Source organism: Bos indicus x Bos taurus, chromosome 29 (assembly GCF_003369695.1).
Source record: "Bos indicus x Bos taurus breed Angus x Brahman F1 hybrid chromosome 29, Bos_hybrid_MaternalHap_v2.0, whole genome shotgun sequence".
NCBI lineage: Eukaryota > Metazoa > Chordata > Mammalia > Artiodactyla > Bovidae > Bos > Bos indicus x Bos taurus.
The window spans coordinates 13,231,433-13,247,101 of record NC_040104.1 but is presented as its reverse complement, the minus strand read 5'-3'; the positions used below and the strand labels follow the sequence as shown (position 1 = coordinate 13,247,101).

At 44.9% G+C, this 15,669-nt stretch overlaps 1 protein-coding gene across 4 annotated transcripts; it reads right to left on the bottom strand.

The window, feature by feature from the left end:
• Positions 1-787: 787 nt before the first annotated feature.
• On the bottom strand, positions 788-11,111 carry LOC113886155 (pregnancy-associated glycoprotein 1-like). 4 transcript variants are annotated; one of them, XM_027532146.1, is made up of 9 exons: positions 10,099-11,111; positions 8,663-8,813; positions 7,567-7,684; positions 7,350-7,468; positions 5,828-6,021; positions 4,775-4,891; positions 2,964-3,105; positions 2,778-2,876; positions 788-1,087 (listed from the first exon to the last, which is right to left on the bottom strand). In XM_027532146.1, the coding sequence occupies exons 2-9, from the start codon at positions 8,786-8,788 to the stop codon at positions 935-937; spliced, it is 1,068 nt and encodes a 355-aa protein (XP_027387947.1). In that variant the 5' UTR covers positions 8,789-8,813; positions 10,099-11,111; the 3' UTR covers positions 788-934. The 4 variants fall into 4 exon arrangements, with proteins under 4 accessions (XP_027387947.1, XP_027387945.1, XP_027387946.1 ...); XM_027532144.1 differs by lacking the exon at positions 10,099-11,111 and adding an exon at positions 9,887-10,067 and having other exon boundaries at positions 8,663-8,861; XM_027532145.1 differs by lacking the exon at positions 10,099-11,111 and adding an exon at positions 9,887-10,067 and having other exon boundaries at positions 8,663-8,851.
• Between the last annotated feature and the right edge of the window lie 4,558 nt (positions 11,112-15,669).

The following is a 15,669-nucleotide window of genomic DNA, read 5'->3' as shown; positions in this document are numbered from 1 at the left end:
GCTGGTGACTGATGTGTGGGAACAAGAGGGAATCAGCTCTGCATGAAGTACCTCACCCAAAATCCCCTGGAAGACAAGCCAAATGACAAGATCATATGAGATGGGACGAAGAGAGTCTATTTCATTTCCCCTTATAATTTTTCTGAATGAGGATGTGGTGGAGTTGTTGGGTCATGACAAACTCTTCCATGGCCTAGACCATCTGCCAGTCGCTATCCTTGGGGCTGCCTCTCCAGCTTCAGTCACGTAGTTCTGGAGGAAATTGACAATCATGTGTGCTGCTGGGTCAGGGCCAAAGACCATGTAAAGCCAGTCAGAAGACCCCTTGTCCCTGCCAGGATGGCTGATCTGGGCTGTACGTGTGAACTGAGGTGGGTCATTCAGAGAACACCCTTGAACTCTGATGTGTGCAATCTTCTTTCCTTACTAGGTGATGCCTTTGGGATTTAACACCCTAGGGCAAGTAGCTTGGACTCCCTCACTAGGTGTAGAAGTCTTAAGGAAGAAAGTTGCCAGGCTAAGACCATGAAAGAAGAGTGAAGGGAAAGTACGAGGGTAAGAGAGAATTGATGACTTCTGATTTCTTGGGTGCAGTCACTGAGATCTTTGTCTTTCCTCTGATTCTTGTGTCCTGGATTCCCAGAATCATTTCAGTGAGTCTACCTTTTTCTTGAAGCCAGTTGGAGTTGGACTCCTTTCAACTTTTATTCAGACTTGGTTCTAGATCCTTCCTGATCATTGTACACCTCCCAGACCCAAACAGAGGCACCCATTTGTTTCAGCACCATTAAGAGTGAAACCCTTTATTCTTTACTGAGAATAGGGTATGCAGACCACCAAATACAGTTCACCGGCATTTTGGGCAGGAGTGGTCAAAGTGTGAGTGAGTGTGTGTTAGGAGCGGCCTTACTGATTCCTGAACCACTCCCAGGATTTACACTGCCCGTGCCAGGCCAATCCTGTCATTTCCTCGATCAAAGACCGAGAAATACCGCCTCAGGAAGACGTCACCCAGGATCCAGGTCTCTGTAGATGGTGGACTCAATCTGTCCTCTTTAAAGGTGGTATAGCAGTGGCCTCTAGAATCCTGGGGGAGTCAGAGACACACACCAGTCAGCATGAGCCCTTACCGGTGACTCCCCTCAATATCCCAACCTAGAACAATTATTTGTTTTATTTCCCACTTTTGATAAGTATCAAGGGGTTTTCTCGGGAGCAGGGGATATGAGAGTTCATCCAAAACCAAAGAAGGCCAAGACATGAGGTTGCCATGCGGAAGCGTGTGGTGAGCAGAGGACTGGAAGTTGGGGAAACAGAGGAATGAAAAACAACAAAGTCCTTCTGTAGAGCGTAAGGAACTATATTCACTATCCAGTGATAAAACACATGAAAAAGAATAAGAAAATATATATTTTTCATGTGTATAACTGAGTCACATTGCTGTGCAGCAGAACTTAACGCCACCCTGAAGATTAGCCACACTTCAATATAATTACTTAGAAAAGAACAAGTGTGTCCATAGTTCCCCTCACTCCCTGTTTCCTTTCTTCTGACTCCTGCTCCTTGTTTTCTCTGCAGAGAATACTTGTTCTCCTCCTGCATCTCCACAATCTGTACTTTATTAAAAACAACTTTATTTTGTATTGGAGCATAGCTGATTAATAATATTCTGAGTTTCATGTGGACAGAAAAGGGACTTAACCATATGTATCCATGTATCCTAGTCCCCAAAATCCCCCTCCCATCCAGGCTGTCATATAACTGAGTGGAATTTCCCGTGCTACACAGCATCCTGTTGTTGGTTATCCATCTTAAATAGAGCAGTGCCCACAACACGTTCTTGAAAACTTAACTAAGGAACTCTGGGAAGTCTCCTTCGGCCCACACTCACCCTCTTTGGCCACTTCTGGCTTGGTTGGGTAACCTACTCTGGTTCCCCAACCCCACTGGTCAGTCCATAGCCCTCATCACCCCTAGTAAGTCCCTAGTGCCCCAGTGCAGACCACCTTGAGATGCCATTTGCATGGAATTCTGTGCAGTTTTGCCTAGAACCAAGCAACCCTCCATATGGCTCAATGTGTTTGTGGTTTCCTGCAATTCCCTCCCTTCTTCAAAGCCTTCTTTGAGCCCATCAGCCTGCTCTGAACTCCCACAGGGAGCTGACATGAAGCCTCCACACTGTGCCAGGGCTGAGCAATCACTGTGCATGCTTTATTCACCTTAGCATCCAGCCTCCCCTCAGAGGGGTCGGGTATCCCAACTCACAAAGGAGGCACCTGGCCAGAGCAAGGGGAAATGGCAGCTGAGAACTAGGGTGACCATGTAATTTATCATCAAAACCAGGAAAACTTTGAGAAAGGAAGGAAAACTGTTAACTTATGCTGGGCTATCAGACTGGGACTGTCCCCAGCCATTCTCTTTGTAACATGGTCTATTTCAGGGACTGCTAGAGCTGACTTCCATGTTCATGCACCTAAGGGTTCAGATTGAATTGACGCTCTTTGAGGACTGAGGACCTTAGTGTTCCCCTCTCCTTGTGACTCCCACCATGCCAGCATGGTGTGGCATCTCCACATTTATTTCAAGAAGATCAGTGTCCCAGACTGTCCTTTAATCTCAAGTGGTTGGTTTTCTGGCAGGCACTGGCCCAGCCACAGGGCTCAGCAGCATCTGCAATGGTGTGACATGGCCTGCAGACTCCACCCTCCTCCCAGCAGCAGCCCAAGTGTTCCTGCAAGCTTCAGTTAGAGAAATACCCCTGAGTATTGTCCCCTCACCTTGAGGATGTAGGCTTGAGCTGGCACTGGGTAGTTGATGCCTTTGATGGTGAAGATAATAGGGGGCAGGGTATTGACCGCAGAACATGAAACGTAGTACTGTTAGAGAGAGAGGGAGAGAGGTTGGCCTTGGTGATCCTTGTTGTATGTGAAACCTGAGAGTGACCCTGGGGCATGACCCTCTACCTCGGAACCCCGTGGCATGGCTCTGATGAGCTTCTGTATGTTATTGACCAGTCTTCTTGGGCCTTCAATCAGTGATGTCCCGGTGTCCACAACGGCCTTGCAGCCACCAGAGCAAGCAATAACCTTTCTTTTCATGGAGATGCTGAGAGACAACGGAAGAAAGCGGGCATCAAGGTCACTCTGAGTCTCCCCAGAGCTGCCCCCTTCCCAACTGTCTCCTAAACAGCCCTTCGTCTCTTGCCCTCTTTTCCTTTGCTCTCAACACAGCACCTTTCTTGACATCCTCGAATACAGTACTTGAATACACCAGGCTCTTTTGCACCTTGACACAGGATGGTCTTCCTTCCAAGAAGACTCCACTCCCCTTTGATTAGCAAATTTCTTCTCATTTTCCAGATTCCAGCTTAATTGTATCGTTTTCAGGGAAGTCTTTCTCCCGGTGTTTATCAGTCTCCTGTCTTGGTCACTCTCTGTAGACCCTCCTCATTTCTGCTGCTGCTGCTAACTCACTTCACTCGTGTCCTACTCTGTGTGACCCCATAGAAGGCAGCCCACCAGGCTCTGCCATCCATGGGATTTTCCAAGCAAGAGTACTGGAGTGGGTTGCCATTGCCTTCTCCTCCTCATGTCTAGCATGTACCAAAGTCACAATGCACTATGTGGGCAGGTCACTTCATGTACATCTGCCTTCTCAGATGTGAGGGCAAGTTTTATTCTCCTTGCCTCCCTAAAGTGCCTGGCACACAGTGGATGCCTAATGCTTGTCTGTTTAGTGAGTGAACGAAGACTGAGAAAACAATGAGAAACATCCAGAGAGCTGTAGCTGATGGTGAACAAATATGGGTCACACACAGAGTGAATATGGAGATTCACTGGGGCAGCAGATTCTCATAGTGGTGGGAGAGAGGGAGGGGCTCCTCTGGGAGAGGGTGTCTGCCAGCACTGCTCCTACAACCAGCTCAGACCCTGAGACCCTGGCCAGGAAATACATGACTAGCACACAGAAACCCCAAAGGAGAGGTCAGCTTTTGCCTGAGGGTATCACACAGAATCCTATCAATTATGCCTCTTGTCCTCAGGTCACTCCTGGATCCCACCTTCCTGATTCTGTTATAGCCCCTGTCCCACTTGTGCCCATGACGTGGGGTGTCCTTTTTATTAGTTGCTTTCACGTCTTAAGACTGCAGCCAACCTCTAACCACTTTAGGGTAGCTGCTTCCTAAGGAGACCTGTTTTCTCCATTTGCTCAGGACTTCCCTGTTTTTAAACAGACATTTATCTGTACTGATAACTTCCTATGTCCTAGGTAGCCCTCGATTGTTGGTCTTCTTATCATAACTCTGTTCAGGCTGGTGAAATTCTCCCTGATCCTCTGTCCACCACACTGTAGAGTCCTCTAACCCTGCTCCCCACCTCAAAGGGCAGTGGGTGCAGCCCTCTACCAGCAGCACAGACCTCTCGGTGCCTTTAGGACCCTGATCTGAGCCTGGCTCAGAAGGCCTGGGGATTATGAACCCATGGGTTGTTTGTGTATCCATGTGCTTGTGTGTTTGTTTGTATGTGTGTTTGTATGTGTCTCTGTGTGTGCTTGTGTGTCTCTGACTAGCTATACATGTTTTTATGTGTCTCTGTGTAGGTTTATATGTGTCTGCTTGTGTGTTTCCATGTGTCTGTGTGTCTGTCTGTGTCATTGTGGGTGGTGTATATGTCTGTGTGACTGTGTGTCTAGAATGCATTTGTGTGTGTCTGGCTGTGTCCATGTACAGTAGCAGGAGCATCACTTGGGCTGATCCTCAGAGGGAGAGGCTTACCTGTCCATGTGTACACTCCAGTCGCCTGCTTGGATCAGTGGTATCCAGTTGAGCTCTCCCTTGTAGTAGCGGTGGTCCACCCCACCAAACATCACCACACTGCCCTCCTGCTCGTCTCTGTATGGAGAAGAGGGGCGGGGTGCGGATCCTTGGAGGACAGTAACAACAGCACTGTGTGAGAGCTGTGCTTGTCCACTCATCAAGGCCCTAATAAGGGCCCCATGTACAGATGCAGAAATAGCATCTAGGAGAGAGTTAGATCCAGACTGAGGTCTGTTACTGGCTAGTGAGTGGCACAGAGGAGGTTAGAAGCTGAATCACTTGGCTGGGCTCCACCCGCTATGTCTTCTGAAGACGCCCTGGACCTCCTGCGACCTTAGTGCTCAGAAACCCTCAGAGTACAGGGTGCTGAAGCATTTTGGCTTTCTCTTTGTCCACCTTGTCATTTTTCAGGAAAATCAAGGCCTGGGAGTTCTTATGGTGTGTGTTCTGGTCACCCAGAGTTGCCTCCCCTGGCCTGTGACCTCTACTGTCCAAAAAGCTCCACCTCAGAGCTCAGAAGGGACCCCACCTCTGCTCTCCCTGTCTTGGAATGTTTAATATTTCTTGAACAAGGGGTCTCACACTTTTGTGTCCCACATTTTCAATTTTCACTTGCTCCTACAAACTGGGTAGCTGATCCTGGGCTCCCAGTGAAATGCTAATGAGGAAGGAAGGATATCCATGATCCTTCACCTTCTTTCCTTATCAAATTCATAAGCAAATCCTAATGCCTTTTCCTTCAATTGATTCCTGTTACCTTCCATTAGTCTTCCATCTCACTCACCCCACCCCAGACCAAGTTACTGGTCTTGAGCTCAGGAGTAGGGTTGTGTTCCAATACAAAGTTATTTATAAAAGCCAGTGGTGAAGCCAGGTAGGGCCCTGGGGCCATAGTAATCCTGGGTTAGATTATCTCACAGGATAATTCTTTATCAAGTGTTCTATAATTTCGTGCAACTGAAAGCATCTTACAGCTAATTTGGAGAAAGGGATTGTCCATCTCAGACTTACTTGCTCAAGTAGAAGGCAAAAACAGGCTCAGAAATGGCACCTTGATTCCTCAGGTTGTCAAAGATGGGAATGGCTCCAGAGAAGGATAGTTTGGGGTAGTTCAAGCCCATGACGCCATCAAAAGGTATACCATCAAACCCAAGTTCCACCACACTTAGACCAAATGGCTGGTCAGTACTTACAAGGTCCCCAATCTGTGGGAGAGAAGAGTGTTCCCACTACAGGTATGTGAAAAGGGGCTAGGACGGGGCTGGGGCGCATTGCCATAAAATCCTCAGAAAAGAATTGAGGATGGGCTCTGTCTTCGGTGGCCCACAGATGGTTAGACCAAGATGGGAGGGGAATTTGGGTTCCATTTGAGAGAAGCTGTGAATTTTAAAACATCTGCCCCTCTGAAAAACACCACCTGAGTGAGTCAAATTGGCCTCGTGGCTTCTGTACAGGTGGGGCAACCAAGAGTCAGGCCAGGTCCCATTGGTGCCACCTTATGGACAAAACAATCGAGAGCAAGATAGCCTTCTCTTTGGCATCACTATGACCTAATAACGAATGGACTGCATTCTCTGTAATGTACTGGGAATTCTGCATCTGTCCAGGAAGACAGAAGCCGAAAGCACAATCTTCCTTGCAGGGTTCTATGAAATTACTGCCTGGGAAATTCCCTTTTGGGGATACGTGTGTATTTGTGTGAGTGTGTATGAGAGAGAAAGAGAGAGAGCAGAACTACTCAAGTACTTTGGGCGAGGCAGGCCATAGGTTTATTAGACTCTCAAGGGTCGTCTAGAGTGAGAACTCATTTATCAGGCCCCTTGACTTCTCAGGCCTCCAGTTTCCCACTCTGGATACCTGAAGCCCTTGTCTGCCCTTAGGGTCCCCAGATCAGTTTTATCCTGTCCCCAAACGCCTTACAGCAACTTCAGTCCTGAAAAGCCAGCCTAACTCCACCATTTACCACATGTGTGCCCTCAGCAAGGCCCTTGCTGTCTGCACCTCAGTTTCTCATATGTCAGAGAAACTAATCAGAGTAACTGCTGTGTGGGGTTGTTGCAGAATTAAACCACTTATCACCTGAAAAAGCCTGGAACAGTCTGTGAAGATAAAAGTGGGTGCTTTTTTTTTTTTTCAAACAAGTCCATAGAAGCGAGACACCGAGCCAACTGTGACACCTCCTGAGTGGTCCGGGTTGTACTGGGCACTTTACTTCCCTGACTCAGGACCAGCTCAGTAGGTCAAAAGTGGGTGCTTTTATCCCCTCTTCCCACACCCAGAAAAATGAGCCTTGAACTGCTCATAGGTAGAGCAGCTGCAAGTCCACACCTCAAGCGACTCTCTGGGTTAGCTAATCTGTTTGCTCATGTGTCACCACAGGCACTGCCTCCCCAGGGACATGATCCTATGGATAAGATGGCCAATACCTATGTGAGATAGGCTAGGAAGTGTCCTGCCAGATAGTCCTGCCTCTGTTTTGCAAGAAGTGGTCACTCCACAGCCAGTCCTGACTCAGCATTTGTTACACTGTTACCCGAACTGTGTCATGAACAACAACTCCTTTCATCCTTCCAGAACCGTAGTTGATGCTGAAGGTCTTTTTGGTAGGCCGGAAGGTGGAAGAATCAAAATGTCTGAACATAACATGTGTAGCTGCAGACACAAGGGATGAGTGTCATCAGGTGTCAAGGGTGGAAACAGGGTGGCAGGGCAAGTGAAAGATGGTCCAAGAACGGGCTGTCTATACTCACAACAGGTTGGGCTGGTGCAAAAGACGGAGGTCACCCACAAGTCAGATGAGCCTGTGTCAAAGATAACCTGGAATTCTTGAGGGGGTGTTCCAATGGTGATGTTACCCACGTAGAGCCTCTATAGGGAAAAGGAGGGAGTGGGTTAGTGCTGAACTGGCTACCGACTGTTTCCACACTGATGCCTCCCTCTGGGTATCACATATCTCTTGAGATCACTTTCTAACCACTGTGCAGCTCACAGACTTTGGTCACAGAGGTATCTGCATTTGATATATTTTTCCTGTGCTACATTGTATGCAGGATATTGACTCTATGACCAGGCATTGAAGTGGTACCTCCTGCATGGGAAGCCCAGAGGCATAACCACTGGACATCCAGGAATACTGGACACACAGGGTAGTCTGGGTGCCTTCACTTGAGAAGCTGTGTAGTCTCTTCAAACCCAGCCTTAGCAACCCCTTCTCCAGGAGGTCCTTTTTGATCAACCTCTGCCACTACCTCTAAACTCAGCCCACATGCAATCAACACCACACAGGTGACCCTTTCACTTGACATGTATTTACTCTTTGCCTATCTCTCAGGCTGTCATGGACATTCTTGAAGACAAAATAAGCCCTTTGGCTAATCTAAAAACAGTAACCAATGTGTTAGATTCTTATGGCCTTAAACAGACTACTGGTTCAATAAATTTTTACTGCTGTGTTTCTTGCATCTGTGGAAACTGAATTCCTCTACCTGAGGATTCACAATTGCTTTGCAGTTGGTTGTACCTTTTGATCGGTGATGGTTCACTCTTCATCTGTAACTGAGTGGCTTACTTAGTTCAGAAGGAACAATCGCCCTCAAACTAATGACACATCTTTGAAATAGAAATGGATATTTACCTGCCACCTGGTAATTGCCAGGCCCAGTCACAAAGACTGACAATTAAGGATAAGAGTGCCTTCTCCTCTGGGTGGGGTCCCTGTTTTCCAGTGTCTCTGCCTCCTGCAGGAACCCCAACTCCAACATCCCACTTGGCACCTCCAGATGAGCCCCGGTGCTAGGCTAGAGCACCAGGGGGTGCTGTGAAGCATTATTCTCCCAAAATACTCACATCCTTGATGTTTCTCAAGGGGTGAAAAGTTAGATTTGAGCCACGAGAAGAAATCTGGGACAGTCTGTAAGCATGTTCCTTCAGGAAATTGTTCAGGATGTTTTTTCCACTGAGGGTTTTTCTCATGGTCTTCACTCTCCTTAGAGGTATTCTTTCACCAAGCATGTGACAAAGAAAACAAAGAAGATGCTACAACAAGCTGTCAGTGTTAAGGTATAACTGTTATTGTAATGGCCATGTATACTTTCTAATCATTTTATGAGGCACAATATTATCAGAATTTTATGCATATACCATGGCAAGGACATAGATTTGAATACAGGTTCTGTTCTGCATTCTTGGGTAAGCCATTTGACAATGTGGTGTCTCAGTCTCCCCTTCAGTAAAATGGTGAAATGTAACAACAAACCCACAAATAGAATATCTTGGGGATAAGTGAAGTGATGGCTATAAGGTACTTGATAAATAGGAAGTCTCAACAATGACAGCCATTAGCATTGCTGTTGCCATCCTACTCTATCCATCTCATAGAACCTCAAGGAAGGAGGTAGAAGGGGGACTCTTATCCTCTTTTAAAAGGGAGCAATTTGAAATGCAAGAGGTTTCTGAGTTGGCTGTGGTCACAGTGCTTGTCAGATATAAATCAGTGTATATAAAACAGTGTATCTTTCTCCAAGTTGAAAGAGAAGAGAGAGTTGAAAGAAGAATCCAAGTTATAGTGAACAAGTAAGGGAAATTCAGAGGCTTGGGAAGGAAAGATGAGTCAAATGAAAAATTAAAAGAAAACAACTCAGAGAGAAATACACTCCCAGTGACTTCCAAAGAGATGGAGAGATAAATGACAGTGATACAGAGATGCAGACATAGACATATACACACTGAAGTAGACAGGAAAAAAAGAGGACATGTTGAATAAAATGCAGAAAAGTGCTATTCCACAGGACCACATCGACATCTGCATAGACTGTGCACTGAACAGTTGCAAGGAGTTGCATTTTCAATAGGTCACGACATGACTGGACCCCAAGAATTGTGCAGCCATGCATATCGACATAAGACCTTGGCATCTACAGTTCCTAGAGCAAGTTACAAAGAAAGAGTTGGACTTTAAGATTCTTAGGGAGATATTCCATTCCCTTCTAAACCTGATGGGTGGAAGAATAATCAGATGAAAACAAAAATCTGAGAAAGGAATATGATGTGGCTTACTGTCCCCATACTTACTTGACTATGCACTCTGAGAAGGCCACCAGCCCGAGGAGCACAAGCCACTTCATGCTTCCTTCCTGGCTCCAAGTACTTGGGGAAGTTTGGGTTCCTAGCGTGTAGTGGTGACCAAGAGCCCCTAGTTATATATGCTCTGACCTACCCTAGTTTTCCCGTTTAGGCCACTAAAAGATCTGAAATAAACACAAAGGTCTCGATAAAATCTTTACCTTCATCAGTGTCCTTGGCGAGTAGCCTTTGAAGCTTCTCAGAATAGAGAGAATTGAAGTGTAATCTCTTTGTTGAAGCTTGGCTAGAAAATCAAAGTGATCTGCATGGACATCTACAAAGATGGAGAACTTTGCCTACTTGGAGAAAAAAACTAAAAACATCATGAAAATGGATACTAGGGGCCATGCTCGACATCTGTGGCTTCATGTCATATTCCTAGCCACTTCATGAGATTTGCATTGCTGTCTTCATTGGAGAGGAGATTGCTAGGAGGGTAAGTTGTCAAATGGCAAAGTGAAGACCTCAGGGGCAGCCCAGGGACATACAACTGGCTTTAGTTAGTGGGTCTAATGTCAGATATCAGGGGCATCTGTGATGCCAGTCTGCATCAAAAATTTAGGGCAGAGTGGTACATCAATTGCATGGTTTCAGTATTGGAAGTAAGGTCATATGGACCCACAAGATATTTTATATCATTCAACAACTGTACAAGGTAGAACTGTGTGCTAGGTTCTGGGTTAAAGGTTTCAAAGTCAAAGTTGATCAAGACAAAAGTAGTCTTTACCTTAAGAGAGCTAGCAGTCTAGTTCTCACTAGACTCATGTCCCCAGGAGGCAGGAGATATGATACTAGGACTAGGTGACCCTGTTGGACTGTGGGCAGCACAGGCCTTACCACTGGGGGCAGCCTTACCTCCACTTCACCCATGCTGGAAAGCAGGCCAGTTGGCCACGTTTTCAAGAGAATCAGAAGTCTGGATATTTATGTACAATCTACTGCTTTTAATATTAGCAACTAATTTTTTTTTTCCTGAAAAAACAGTGGGAATGAAATCTCCCCAGCTATGTGCTAGAATTAGCTTTCAGTCTACGCAGGTTTTTATTTCTGGCCTAGAGTTGGGAGTGCAGTGGGGACAGAGAGGAATTTGATTCATGTTGGTTGATTTACAAAGAGAATGAATGCATACTAAACATGCTGACTCATTGGAAAAGACCTTGATATTAGGAAAGATTGAAGGCAGGAGGAGAAGCGGAAGACAGAGGATGAGATGGTTGGATGGTATCACCAAGTCGATGGACATGAGCTTGCACAAGCTCCGGGAGCTGGTGATGGATAGAGAAGTCTGGCATGCTGCAGTCTATGGCATTGCAAAGAGACAGACACAACTGAAAGACTGAACTGAATTGAACAAATTGATAACAAAGACTAATAAATCAAATTGCATCAAGTTGTTGACTAGCTACCTATAACAACACATTACTTAAATGGCTTTAAAATTCAAACTTATGACTCTACATTCAGAGTGGAATATCTTCTAAGGAAAAACAAAAATACTGCCCATCAAAAACAAAACCAAAGAAAACCAAAAGAAATAAGGAAAGAAATCTGAAACTATATTCAACAACTTCAGTTCAGTTCGGTTGCTCAGTCATGTCTAACTCTTTGTGAGCTCATGAACGGCAGCACACAAGGCCTCCCTGTCCATCACCAACTCCCGGAGTCCACACATACTCATGTTCATTGAGTTTGTGATGCCATCCCACCATCTCATCCTTTGTCATCCCCTTCTCCTCCATCCCTCAATCTTTCCCAACATCAGGGTCTTTTCAAATGAGTCAGCTCTTCACATCAGGTGGCCAAAGTATTGGAGTTTCAGCTTCAGCATCAGTCCTTCCAGTGAACATTCAGGACTGATTTCCTTTAGGACGGACTGGTTGGATCTCCTTGCAGTCCAAGGGACGCTCAAGAGTCTTCTCCAACATCACAGTTCAAAAGCATCAATTCTTCGGGGCTCAGCTTTCCTTATAGTCCAACTCTCACATCCATATATGACCACTGGAAAAACCATAGCCTTGAGTACACGGACCTTTGTTGACATAGTAATATTTCTGCTTTTCAATATGCTGTCTAGGTTGGTCACAACTTTCCTTCCAAGGTGTAAGCGTGTTTTAATTTCATGGCTGCACTCAACATCTGCAGTGATTTTGGAGCCCAGAAAAATGAAGTCAACTACTGTCTCTACTGTTTCCCCATCTATTTGCCATGAAGTGATGGGACCAGATGCCATGATCTTAGTTTTCTAAATGTTGAGCTTTAAGCCATCTTTTTCACTCTCCTCTTTCACCTTCATCAAGATGTTCTTTCATTCTTCTTCACTTTCTGCCATAAGAGTGATGCCATCTGCATATCTGAGGTTATTGATATTTCTCCCAGCAATCTTGATTCCAGCCTGTGCTTCTTCCAGCCCAGCGTTTTCATGATGTACTCTGCATATAAGTTAAATAAGCAGGGTGACAATATACAGCCTTGATGTACTCCTTTCCTATTTTGAACCAGTCTGCTGTTCCATATCCAGTGCTAACTGCTGATTCCTGACCTGCATATAGATTTCTCAAGACGCAGGCCAGGTGGTCTGGTATTCCCATCTCTTTAAGAATTTTCCACATTTTATTGTGATCCACACAGTCAAAGGCTTTTGCATAGTCAGTGAAGCAAAAGTAGGTGTTTTTCTGGAATTCTCTTGCTGTTTCGATAATCCACTGGGTGTTGGCAATACGATCTCTGGTTCCTCTGCCTTTTCTAAAACCAGCTTGGTCATCTGGAAATTCATGGTTCATGCGTTGCTGAAGCCTGGCTTGGAAAATTTTAAGCATTACTTTACTAGCGTGTGAGATGAGTGCAATTTTGCTGTAGTTTGAGCATTCTTTGGCACTGCCTTTCTTTGGGATTGGAATGAAAACTGACCTTTTCCAGTCCTGTGGCCACTGCTGAGTTTTCCAAATTTGCTGGCATATTGAGTACAGCACTTTCACAGCATCATCTTTCAGGATTTGAAAGAGCTCAACTGGCATTCCATCAGCTCCACTAGCTTTGTTCGTAGTGATGCTTCCTAAGGCCCATTAGACTTCCCATTCCAGGATGTCTGGCTGTAGGTGACTGATTACACCATCGTGATTATCTGGGTGGTGAAGATAATTTTTGTACAGTTCTTCTGTGTATTCTTGCCACCTGTCTTAATATCTTCTGTTTCTGTTAGGTCCATATCATTTCTGTCCTTTACTGAGCTTATCTTTGCATGAAATATTCCTTTGGTATTTCTAATTTTCTTGAAGATATCTCTAGTCTTTCCCATTCTATTGTTTTCCTCTATTTCTTGCATTGATTGCTGAGGAAGGCTTTCTTTCGTATCTCTCCTTGCTATTCTTTGAACTCTCCATTCAAATGGCTATATCTTTGTTTTTCTCCTTTGTTTTTTGCTTCCCTTATTTTCACAGCTATCTGTAAGGCCTTCTCAGACAGCCATTTGGCTTTTTTGCATTTATATTTCTTGGGGATGGTCTTGATTCCTGTCTCCTGTACAACGTCATGAACCTCCATCCATAGTTCATCAGGCACTCTGTCTATTAGATCTAGTCCCTTAAATCTACTTCTCACTTCCACTGAATACTCCTAAGGGATTTGATTTAGGTCATACATGAATGGTCTAGTGCTTTTCTCCACTTTCTTCAATTTAAGTCTGAATTTGGCAAAAGGAGTTCATGATCTGAGCCACCATCAACTCCAAGTCTTGTTTTTGCTGACTGTATACAGCTTCTCCATCTTTGGCTGCAAAGAATATAATCAGTCTAATTTTGGTGTCGACCATCTGGTGATGTCCATGTGTAGAGTCTTCTCTTGTGTTGTTGGAAGAAGGTGTTTTCTATGACCAGTGCATTCTCTTGGCAGAACTCTATTAGCCTTTGCCCTGCTTCATTCTGTACTCCAAGACCAAATTTGCGTGTTATTCCTGGTGTTTCTTGACTTCCTACTTTTGCATTCCAGTCCCCTATAATGAAAAGGACATCTTTTGGGGGGTGTTAGTTCTAGAAGGTCTTGTACGTCTTCATAGAATTGTTCAACTTCAGCGTTACTGATCGGGGCATAGACTTTGATTACTGTGATATTGAATTTTTTGACTTGGAAATGAACAGAGATCATGCTGTCATTATTGAGATTGCATCCAAGTACTGCATTTCAGACTCTTTTGTTGACTCTGATGTCTACTCCATTTCTTCAAAGGGATTCCTGCCCACACTAGTTGACATTTGGTCATCTGATTTTAATTCACCCATTCCAGTCCATCTTGGTTCGTTGATTCCTAGAATATCTATTTTCACTCTTGTCATCTCCTGTTTGACCACTTCCAATTTGCCTTGATTCATGGACCTAACAATCCAAGTTCCTACGCAATACCGCTCTCTACAGCATGGATCTCGCTTCTATCACCAGTCCCATCCACAACTGGATGTTGTCTTTGCTTTGGCTCCATCCTTTCATTCTTTCTGGAGTTATTTCTCCACTGATCTCCAGTAGCATATTGGGCACCTACCGACCTGGGGAGTTCATCTTTCAGTGTCCTATCTTTTTGCCTTACCATACTGTTTATGGAGTTCTCAAGGTAAGAATATTGAAGTGGTTTGCCATTCCCTTTTCCAGTGGACCACATTTTGTCAGACGTCTCCACCATGACCCATCCATCTTGGGTGGCCCCACATGGCATGGCTTAGCTCATTGAGTTAGACAAGGCTGTGATCTGTGTGACAGATTGGCTAGTTGTCTGTGATTGTGGTTTCAGTCTGTCTGCCCTCAGATGCCCTCTCCCAGTTCCTACCATCTTACTTGGATTTCTTTTACCTTGGATGTGGGTTATCTCTTCACGGCTGCTCCAGCAAAGTGCAGGCGCTGCTCCTTACCTTGGGAGTAAGGTAGCTCCTCTTGGTTGCCACGCCTAATTTGGACATGGGGTAGTTCCTCTCCACCGTGCTTCTGCACTGCTGTTGCAGCTGCCATACATCTGCAGCGTCATCGCATCTGTGGTGAGCAATAATTCAACAACTTATTGTTCCTCATATTGTTTCTGTTATTGTGACAGAATCGTATGTATGTTAACAGGTAAAAGCAAGACAATAATTAAAACTAATGTTCTGAATTAAGTCTTTCAGTGGCTAGAAAATGAGGTTCACACATAACATAAAGAAATTTAATTCAAACCCTGCTGTCTTAAATCTTGAACTGAAAGCATAAGTTTGTACCAACTAATTATATTCCTTTTTATTTTAATTTTAAGGAAAATGTGTACTTCCTCCTCTGACCACTGTAAAGCTGAGAGGCAATGACAACTTGATAACAGTGACTATTCTGAGGTCTAACATGTAGCTTCTAAATACATTTCCCATCAGACGATCTTAAAGAGATGACTGATTTCAGAACTAGTTAAAGAAATGCACAAAATAATCTTGGGAATCTTGAAGAACCAGAAACCTGAGGGACTTCAGAGACCAATGGGGACTGGACAGAAAGTTTAGGAATCCAAATGAAAAGGCCAAACATCTACCAGTTTGTTGGGCAGAATGATGTTTCTGCTTCTCAACACACTGTTTATGTTTCTCATAGCTTTCCTGCAAAGAAGCAATCACCTTCTGATTTCATGGCTGCAGGCACCATCAGCAGTGGTTTTAGAGGCTAAGATGAAGAAATTTGTCTCTGCTGCCACCTTTCCTCCTTCTACTTGCCATGAAGGTTGGGGCTGG